Source organism: Enoplosus armatus, chromosome 14, assembly GCF_043641665.1.
Source record: "Enoplosus armatus isolate fEnoArm2 chromosome 14, fEnoArm2.hap1, whole genome shotgun sequence".
NCBI lineage: Eukaryota > Metazoa > Chordata > Actinopteri > Centrarchiformes > Enoplosidae > Enoplosus > Enoplosus armatus.
In genome coordinates this window covers 10,727,920-10,738,893 of record NC_092193.1, presented here as the reverse complement: position 1 = coordinate 10,738,893, position 10,974 = coordinate 10,727,920, and the positions used below count along the sequence as shown (strand labels likewise).

Below are 10,974 nucleotides of genomic sequence, written 5' to 3'. Positions count from 1 at the left end.
ACGTCATAATGGAACATTTGAGTTATTTTGTTCTACTTTTCCTTTTGTTTTTGTATGTTTATGGGTGGTTTGGAACATGTGCGGCTCTCTTAACTTTTAAACCAAACATTTGGATGAAATATGAACCTTTGTTGATGTAGTCTGCAGTAAAGGTCATTTAGTGACTACAAGAAAGCAACAATAGAACATGTCACTGTGTGCAGTAGCTCAGTTTCATCACAGACCAACAAGCTGAAGCCAAACCTTTATTCACTTTATTCAACCCGTCACTTTGATTTTCAAACCAATGGCCCAAGAAAACATTGCTTTGGGCATCTTTTGAATGCGACTTCAAGCATGACATTGATTATCTTAGCTACATAATTATCTCCACATGCTACTGTACCACCGTATTTCACATTCAGACGAGGCTCGGTACATCCTGGGTGAGTGATTATAACAACTGTAAGTAAATTAGCTGTGAATAAAAGCCTTTTAAATAAAGCATTAGTCAAAGACACCCCGCAGTTGAGTGTTATAAATGTTCTCATCTCATCCAACAGTGAAGTCGGCAGCAACACCAAAAAAAGCCACAGTGTCAGTCAGAAAATGACTTATGCGCTACTTCTGCAACAAACCTATTAAAACATTCAGTTTTCAGTTTTGCACTTTAAATAATTTATTTAGTGTTTTAGAAAAAGAATCAAATCAGCAGAACCTCAATTCGATGTTTTGTGTCTTTTCTGTTCTCCTTGTTTGCGATAAATTGGAAATGCAAAACAGGTACATTTGTGTTTGTATAATGGTGGGTTTTCATGTAAATAATGGCTATACAGTGTCAGAGATAATATGGAAAACATCTGATACAATGACCTGTAATCATCACTCTGAAAAACACCAATGAAAAAAAACAAGAACTGGGCTTTTTCTTGAAATATTAATCTTCTGTACTACACGAGTTTCAGGTACGAGATTAAAAAAAAAAATCTCTTTCTTATTTATCAAAGGTTTTTCTGTCAGAGTTGTTTTTGACAATCCTGTCTCCATGAATTGGCATTTCAAAAGGCACTTTGAAGTGGGACATACAGTAAAGAAATGACCATATTTTATGTTTAAGTGTGTTTTTCACATGTTTGACGTCATGTCGGATATCGTTGACGGGAATTTATTCACAGTTTTTCTTTCCTTGCTGTCCTGCATTTTTAAAATTGCAATCATTACGTTTTTGTCTCAAATGGCCCAAAAACTGTGGGACCGATTGCTTAAATATGGGAAAATTCCTCTCTTGAGCTTTTGACTAATAGCAGTCATATGTTATGTTTGTATCTCGGGGGGAATGCATTGCTATTATTTTAACAGAGACAACCCACAAAAACATGGGCCTCTGTTGAGTGTTTACTGTGTAACGGGCGTGACAGGCTACCTTCTGAGGTCACTGCTGGTGTTTCCTACGAGGTGTGACAGTTTTACAACTGCAGGGCTCAGACTCGGATTGTTTCTGACATCTTCTGCTGCTGCTCTGCGTCTCTTCCTCTCACTTTCTCCTCTTCGGCCTCTTTGACTCTCGATCCGAAACACTTTCTTTTTCTCTCTTTCATTTCCTCTCTCTCTGACACACACACACAAGAAATTATATCAAGCCTTTCTCAGCCGGACTCAAAGAGGACTCTTGAGCATATTTTAAGCCTAAAGTCTTAATCTCTCATAATAGGCTTCTTTGTGGAAGTCGAGGAGGAAGCCCATTTTTCTTTTTAAACAGCCCTCTGTTGGAGGGGGCTAGTTGTGGTGATAATCCTAACAAGCAATAAAACAACAAACTAGAAATGCCATAAGGCTGAAATTAAAAAAAATGCAGCACAGTTTAATTGCAATAATTGTATCTGGAGATTATGCAACAAAAACACAAATGCTAATTTGAACAGCGCAGCCACATCTTGTGGTTACTGTTTTGGTATGTGCAGCTTTACCTCAACACACATGCTCACACATTTGCATCCACCCTATAACACAGTCTCTAAGTGCTACATCCTTTGTGTGCCACAGCTATAAAAAATGTGAGGGAACCTGATTTCGCCTTGTTTTGCTGTTTCTGCAGGCAGGAGTTCTCCGTCTTCACTAGAGGCTTTAAATGCAAACAGGAAGGCAGAGACAGCCAAGGCGGTGCAGTGTTGTACGGTGGGACGGTGGCAGCAGAGCAGGAGCGATTCAGATGTTCTTTATCTTCCTGCTGCAGAGTGAAATGTAGAGGAATGTAAGCTGTACATTTACAGAGGCCCTGAGGAAATATAATACTCCTTCTGCATTGTGGCTGTGCTAATGTAATTATGCATAGTTCCTGCTCTAGCTAAAGAAAAAAGATTGGTATCCAAGAATATAAACACTGTCTGCAAGAACGCCTTTTCATTTTAATAATAATAATGTTATGGGTTGTTTTTTTTAGCAAGACATTAGTGGAGCAGGTCAAAAAGTCGATTCTGTAAACATAATATTCATTCCAGTTTCCAGAAAAAAAGTTTAGGATAATTCATGAGGAAAATAATATGTATACCTCAAGGGAACACACACCTAGAAGTGTATATATAGGATACATGTAGTCTGCGCACACACACACACACACACACACACACACACACACACACACACACACGCCCCATTTTGGCCCAGGCTCTGTGATCTGATTTTGAATTCAGCATCTTGTTTGATGTCTTTTTGATGATGGACATGAAATAATGTCCAAATCACCAGAGGGTGGAACATCAAACAGATTCAAATGAAAACACGGTAATGTCTTCTCGGACTGAGCCTTATTGCGCCTTCATTTGCCACTGCCCCATGGAAGCTGGGCTTTGACTGCGCGCAGATAAAAGATGAGTCGATAAATGAAGCACTTTCATCTCCAACAAACTTTGACAACTTTTTTTTTCTTTTTCATTTGCATCACTGCATCACAATGCTGCATCATAACATAATCTGATAATCACAGATGGTAATGTCAGCGACTCAATGTGAAGTCAAAGATGGAGGGAGTATCTTTGAAGAGGATGAATGGCCAGAAATCATCATAGCAGGATGAGGAGAGCACGGGTTATGCTGAGCTTTGTATCAAGAACCCTCCACCCCCCCTCCTAGTCTTATATGGGAAAGGACGTAATCGTCTATATATTGTTCAATTTCAGAATCCAATGTTCTTTAAGATAATAGGGTGAGAGAGTTAATACAGAGCACAGGTGACTTAGTGATAATGAACCAATATATATGCATCATGCAAAACCGATCCTTACGTTCTGCAGAGGGATCTCAGCACATTCATTCATCACGATTTTGTCTGTTATGAAAGTGCAGACGGGGGAAACTTCCCCTCCTTGAAGTGACATCACACACACAGCCTGAAGGGTTAGCGTCACGTGAAGCCGGCTGCCATGTTGATTCTCACAGCGTTTATAATAAAGAAGCTTTTGCAGACAATGTCGGCAATAAGCGACGTCATCGACTTTGCATTTCACTTGAATTTATAACTGAACGGAAGCCAAGTTTCCGTATAATTTACAGACCAGTCCGGTGTCTTCCCAGTGCTTTTGGACGGCTCTGTGTAAACCGAGAGGCTGATGTTCAAACAACAAGGCAGACAGCCATAGTGGACTCAGAGCTTTGCCTTGGCCTCCGTGTCAGTGTCTTGACAGCAAACTGGCACCCAGCTCCAACTAATAAAGAGCACCACCCAGATCCTACAGCAACTGCATGTACTAGTGTGTGTGTGTGTGTGTGTGTGTGTGGTCAGTTGGAGCGGGATACTCCTGGAAAGCCACAGATGAAAGACACATTCAAACGCTAAATCTTCTAAATCTATGATGCGTCTCCTCTTCGGATGATGTGCAACACTTCAACACATGGAATGATTTAGACACCGACACTGATGATGAAATGATGATGGTACATCTTGTTAAACTTGCGTAATTACTGTCATAGTGTATTCTTACAGCGGCAGCTAAAGGATAAGACTGGAGATACTCCTATATTTTAGTTACTGTTGAGAAATCCCACGAAAAGAACAAAACTAATAATGAATTAATCCTACAAACAAGTATGTAGCCAAAGCTTGACACAGCTTATTCCTCTGTGCCATAGAGCTCCATTGTTGTCCACAAACTATTTATAGTTTTTCTCAGTTGCTTTGGCACAATCGTCGAATGACAATCATGATTCTCAAAACACAAATCTATGGTTCATGTTCTCACAGCAGTTTGTGCATTTCTTGTTGCTTTCATACAGAAGTGAAATGTAGGACAAATAACAAGGACAAATAAACAGTGTCCTGTTTAAGGAAACCATTTTGCTAAACAATTTTTGCTTAAACAATGAAAGTATATATTGGTGACCAATTATTAAAGCTAAATGTCTTCATTAGGAACAGATTTTGGGCTGGACGACCCAGACAGGCTTGGAAAGTCGGGACGGACACTCCAACACTTTGTTAGTTTAGTTCTTTACACGGGATTTGTTGACAACAACAAAAATGTGGAATATCCCCAGCCTTGCAGATTGCAGATTTTATTATGCAAAACATGAAGAAGTAGCCAGACATCTGCGAACAAGAAAAAATTTCACATTTATTTGATATCAAACAGGAGTTGAATTAAATATCAGCTGATGATGGGCTCTTACAAAAGAAATAAAATGAACCTAATCAGTGCTGCAACAACTTTTCACACTTTCCAACCATGTTCTTTTTTTTTCTCCTTTTTTTCTGAATAGTTCAGTTAATAAATTAATTAGTGTCAAAGATGAAACATGTCCGCAAAAACTGCACTATCGCATTGACACAAACATAAGCCTTGAAACCTGACAATTTCTTTCAAGTAAAATAAATTACACGTTTCCAATTCACTCCAAATCTGTGCATGGCCTGGTGTTAACAAATATACTACTGGCAAAAACTCATCATTCATGAAAGCAAAAGCACTTCACAAGCAGAGACGTGAGCATGATTTCATATGGACTGATATCTCTCAAAACATTTTTTTTTTCATATTCAAACATACTACGACGAGTCAAGTGTGAGAGGAAAAAGCACATTTCCACCATTTTGATTAACCTTGTCTGAAGAATCGTATTAACATTGAAAGGGCATAACTACTGAATGGTTGCCGTTTCTTTTTTTTTTTTTTTCACTTTTTACACTAGTGGTACAGCAAAATATATTTTCTTTAGCTGTTACTTTGACAACAGTTAAATGTGCAATAGAGAAAATATAAGGCCTGAGTCTGAATTAGTGGTTTCTTAACTTTACAGTCCTGACTGTGTAGTGGAGCCACACTAGTTCTAGTTCTGTACTTCATGACTAAAAAGACCCTGGTTCTGCAAAGTCTCCCAGGAATATGACAGGAGTTTCATAGTTCTTTGCTTGGAGTATTTTTTTTATCCCTTATTCTTCGACAGTACAGAACAACAGAAATGCCAGACTTGTCTCTGACACAGCGGCCTGTGTGTTATTCTCTGCACCTCTTTAGTCCAACAGCAGAGCTCTCACAGTCCACATTTGCCGGGCCTCGGATGGACGTGTTTTGTGTGTTAATGAGATCTGTGTGCAAAAGTCATTTGTTCATTCCTTTTCCCACCCAACAACATTTCACTTCCTGTCCTAACAGGAAGGGCATGTGGAGTGTGGAGCCAGACTTGCCGGCTCTCTTGACATCAACCGAAGGGACCCATCTGTTAAAACCTGTGCAAACAAAGAAGGCCGGCTCAGAGGCTGGTAATGAGCTGCATTTGTCCGTCGCTGGGCGCCTCTCCCTCCTGTGCGCAGCCTTCATTGTTGGGTGGGATGATGCACCCGTCGCTGGTGCCTCGGTTTATGTGGTAGTAGGACATGGGCTGTGGCGCGTCACCTAGCTCTGGCATGCTTTTATGATACGCATCCTCGCTCTCGCTTCGGGGTGAGGGGGAGAGCTCCTCCTCCTCCTCGGGGGGGTACGGCGAAGTCGAGGGCGAGGGTGAGTCTCTCAAGTTTGGCATGCTGGTGTAAAGGGAGTCTCTATTATTGTTGGGTGAATGGGATCCCATGTCCTCGACTGCAGTAACAGTCTCAGAGCCATGGCCGCCCTGCCCCTCCAGGCGCCTCGGGGCCTTCTGGGCGCTGTAGAGCAGGGAGTGAGTCCTCTGGGGCAGCAGGGGGGCCTCCAGCGCCTCCTTGTGGTGGGGGTGCAGGAGCAGCTCCAGGGTGGCGTGGCCTCCTCTTCCACTTCCTCTCTGGGGGGATGATGCCTCGGCGTGATCTGCCACGATGGCGTCATCCTCGCTGCCGCTCCCACCCCCGCCTCGGTCCACTGTCACTCTGGTCTGGGGAGGCAAAGCTCTGTCCCGCTCCCTCTGGGCGTCGCGACCTTTGGGGGCCCCGCGGGGCCTCAGGTTGTTGTGGACAATCTCAGATATGATCATCTTCTCAAAGGCGGCATCGTCCAGGTTGAGGCCCCCCAGTTCACCCGGGGCTCTAACGCCCACGGCCTCATAGTCGTCGTCTCGGAGAGAGTAGCTGTTGTTGAAATTGCCATTGAGGGGGAGGGTGTCCATGGCACTGATGTCCCTGCTGTTGCTCAGAGAGTGCTGTCCTGCAGGGAAAGGCAAAAAGAGTGCATGAGGTTTAACTTTTTCCTCTTTTGATAGAACAAAACAGTCTCCACCACACCATCCACATGATACTGCTCAGGACACTTCACTCTTGTGCTCTTTGATCTCTGGGTTAATTTTAATTTTATGCAAATACAAAAAGTTTTAAAATTCAAAGGAGAACCCAATTAGCTCCCCATCATGTCCATCCTCATCATGGCTGAATATCATTAAAGCCAATCTAAGAGATTATCCTGAACAATATTGGGAGAAATGAGAACAAAGGATGAACAAGGACTTAAAAAACGAAAAAGAAAAAAGATATATATAGCACGGCAACACGCTATAAAGAAGCTGATGACCAGGTTAACAACACAGCGGCATACAAACAGCAACAGGATAGGATGAGAGTTTAAGAAATAAATAAATAAATACAAGCTGATGAGGAAGTGTTGTGACATTAACGATGAATAAAACATTCCACCTGTTAAAAGAAGGCAAGACGAAAGAGTAATGTCGAACACAGATGGTCAGCCACCTCTCTGCACTGGGGGCCCCACAAGCACAGCAACAACCCCCACACACCACGACAGACAGGCACGGTGCAATGACTCACTTTGCCACCACTCACATCAAGTGTGTCTGCTCAGGCTATCTGGCCTAAGAACAGCTGATGTGCAAAAAAAGTAAAACAGATGCTTTTTTTCAATTGCAGCAGAAACAACAAAATCACTGAAATAAGACAAAAGTGGAAGCTTGTAACATCCAGCCTGGATTCAGTCAATCCAACTCAGGTTTTTTTTATGTCCTTGCAATTAACTATAATTTAGCCCATGTGATGCTTTGCCCAAATTGTTGTAGGTGGATGGAGAATGACAGCGAAATTATGTGTTTAACAGTTTGAGAGAGCTAAAGGACAAACCAAGGACAACTGAATCCTGGACTCAGCAGGTGAAAGGGTTCAGCAGCAAGCGCAGTCTTTCTTTTTTTTTAAAGTCTACAGTGAAGAAGGAACATTTCCTGGTGAAATGATGTCTTTCTGAATTACGCATTATATTTTTATATGTTTTAGAAGTGTACATCTATCACTTTTATGTGAACAACACACACACACACACACACACACACACACACACACACACACACACACACACACACACAGCAGAGTACTCTAATTTTGCGCAGCCCTATGACTAAGCTCAAGTAGCAGGATGAAAGTGAAAAGGGCCAGTTGGATTTGATATGAGGATTTTATTTACTGGGTACACTGTGAGCCTGTAAGTGAAAGGCTGACATTTTGTAGGGCGAGGAGTGTGTGAGTGAGTGTGAGTGTGTGTGTGTGTGTGTGTGTGTGTGTGCGTGTGTGGGGGGGGGGGGGGTCATCACAGGCAGTCATTGCACTCAAAAAAAGGGGAAACTGTAGTCTTCAGTTTCAAACGAGTGTGTCAGAAAATGGATGACAACAACTGAAAAAAAGCTCTAAAAACAACATCAAAGACTTTCTAAAGGGTGAAAGGAGCACAGAGAGCAAAAGGGCAAAAAACGAGGGAGGGGGGATTATTAGACACTTCTCTGAATAGAACCTACTTCCAAATTTGCATTTGTTTATGCGCCGGCAGTGATTTTATTGCAGACAGGTATTGTCTACTGGGAGCAGGGGAAATGATGTGAACAGAATTCAACTGGACACGACGACAGCTGCACTCTGGGAACCGTTCCAGCAGAGATTCATCCAAGATGTTCCCCTCACCGATTTTACTGCATCGCATGAACATCTGCAGAGTATTACTTAGTATTAATACACCTATAATGGAAGACACGCTCATCCTTTTGCAGGAGCTAAATGTAATGACTATAGCAGACAGACATTTTGAAGACGCTTTATGTTAAACTTGACAGTCTCTCGGTGTGTATTTCATACTTGGTTGGTGATCTTCACACCGGGTTTTGACATTTGTGTGTCATACTGTTGCCTGCTACCCTCAAACTAGTTTCCATGTGTTAAATCTTTGAGTTTTTGTCACATCTTCCTGATCTACTGTTGCTCCTGTGTTTGAACACGGCTAAATACAGCGGTTCGGTTCGGCTCGGGCCGGGGGGGGTTCTACAGGTGAGGGAGATATTTGTGCCGACATTAAAATGACCTGCTTATTTATTATCGCCACTTTCTATCTGTCTCTCTGGCGCTCCAATGTTAACATAAAGCACAAGCTGCCTGCACAGACACACACACACACACACACACACACACACAGACACACACACACTGACTTCGGTGTCTGAGCTGCTCGGTTGCTGTAGAGCTCACACACACACAGAAATAAAAAATAAAACATTCACAAAACATCTTTGATTTTCTGTGCCAACATTGTTTGGTCCCGACCCTGCTTCATTATCTCTGAGTGTGAAGTGCTCTCATTGTGCAGTGAGTGAGCTCAAAACAAGACCTTGATGACTGCAGCAGGTTAAAGCTATATGTTACTGCAAACCCTCTCCATACACACTTACACAATGCCATACTGCCCGTTTTTCTATATTCTCTTTTATCATCAAATGCCTGTGAATATCTGAGGGCTATGACTCTGCCCGCATTGCGTCATGAGCTTCAGTTTTTTTTTTTTTTCCTCTTTGATTGGGTGTCTTTTGCTCTGCCAGTGAGGAACTAGGTCATCATAAACACTGACATGAGTTAAATCGCTCTAACTAAGTAAATGAAATGTAAAGATTTTAACATTAAGACACTGTATCATCCATGAATAGGAGGTAACAGCAGAAATGATTCGGACCAACGTGTGCAGCTCATATTCAACAGAGAGGAATTTCCACATGACTGCTCGGGAGACGAGATAAGATAGCATTGACGTCTCTTGAGTTTATCTCCTCCTGTGTTTACAAAGGAGAAACTCGCGCAGATAAGAACTACTGGAAATACAGAGAAGGTGTGAGTGAAGAAGAACAAACGGTAAAATCTAGGGTAATTATTCTCAACATTTTCAATGCATGCTGTGTCAGAGGCACAACCTCAAGATTTTTCATGTTTTTAATAAATCTAACACACTTAAAAAGAGAGAGTTAGATGAGAAAGATCTCTCATCTAACTCTCATATCTGTTCGTTTAATATGAAGCTACAGCCAGCTGCCGGTTAGCTTAGCTTAGCACAAAGACTGGAAACAGGGGGAAACGGCTAGCCTGGCTCGAAATTCATCTACCTGCATGTTATTTCTCCTTTGTGTAATCCGTACAAAAACTGACATGTAAAAACATTTAACAGTACGAGTATGTGCTGAATTATTTCTTGGTCATGACCAACAACTTCTTTGAGACTCCGTTGGTTGCCAAGCAACTGCTCAGAGCCAAGAAATAGTCCACCAGCAAATTGTCATTTTTTTGTATGGATTAAACAAACGTGATATAAACTGGTAGCTGTTTCCCCGTTTCCAGTCTTTGTGCTAAGCTAAGCCAACTGGTAGCCTTATATTTAACGGACAGGCATGAGAGTGGCATAGATCCTTTCATCTAACTCGCTCCCAGAAAGCGAATATGTGTATTTTCCAAAGTTTTGCTTTAAAACAAACACAAAACTCTACGTAAGAATAAAGGTGGAGGGTGGATGTGCACCTGGGGAGTGAAAGGCCGGTGGAGAGGGGGTGTTGCAGACCACAGTTTCTGCCAGCAGGTTGTTATAAGGGTTAGTGTCGTGGGTTCGGAGGAGAGGGTTAGTTAGGAGGTAGTTGCCAGTCATCCCTGAAATAACAGGAAGAGAAAGAGAGAGAGAGGGAGAGAGAGAGGGAGAAAAATCAGGAGGGAGAAAAAACAGTTGAGGAAAAAGAGCTCGAGGTACTGTACTCGAATGTCTGTGGTGGTGCACTGTGTAGCTGTCCACATAAACAAACACTTGACATTCGCCATCCAAAATCTGACACCACAAAAGATTTATGACCTGCCTTCTATTATGGACAAAGCAGCCATAGAAACGCTGGTCAAAGCAGGACATTATCCAAACAGTCGGCTGATGTAACTGACAAACAATATCGTCACGACAAGAGTTGACCAAAGCATAGCAACACAATCAGCTCCAGTGTTTATGTGAAACAAATTCATCTAAACAAACTCATCCAGTCGAAACACCAGACAAAACATGTCTAAGTGGCCTGCCATGAATAATACAGTATCCCTATCATCGTCAGCATGCTTGTGTAAATCGTCAACAATGTAATAACTATCCTCAGTCATTTGGACGGATCGCTGAGAAACTCTGCGGCATCTGGCTCGTGTGTGTTTTTTAAAAATAAAAATCTAATTCATAACAACAGCCAAATCTGCTCTGGCACACTCTGGAGCCTGAGCTTCACGATGCCGGGATCCCTCCCAAAAACCTGCTCTGACCTCAG

At 42.2% G+C, this 10,974-nt stretch overlaps 1 protein-coding gene across 1 annotated transcript in view; it reads right to left on the bottom strand.

Moving 5' to 3' along the window:
• Window positions 1–5,464: 5,464 nt before the first annotated feature.
• The window catches only part of adgrl2b.1 (adhesion G protein-coupled receptor L2b, tandem duplicate 1), a 61,685-nt gene continuing 56,175 nt past the window's right edge, over window positions 5,465–10,974 (bottom strand). Inside the window, exons 21-22 of the mRNA XM_070919321.1 lie at window positions 10,202–10,327; window positions 5,465–6,584 (exon numbers count right to left, since the gene is read on the bottom strand). Coding sequence (XP_070775422.1) covers window positions 5,722–6,584; window positions 10,202–10,327 — 989 coding nt within the window. The 3' untranslated portion in view covers window positions 5,465–5,721. The remainder of the gene's footprint in view (window positions 6,585–10,201; window positions 10,328–10,974) is intronic.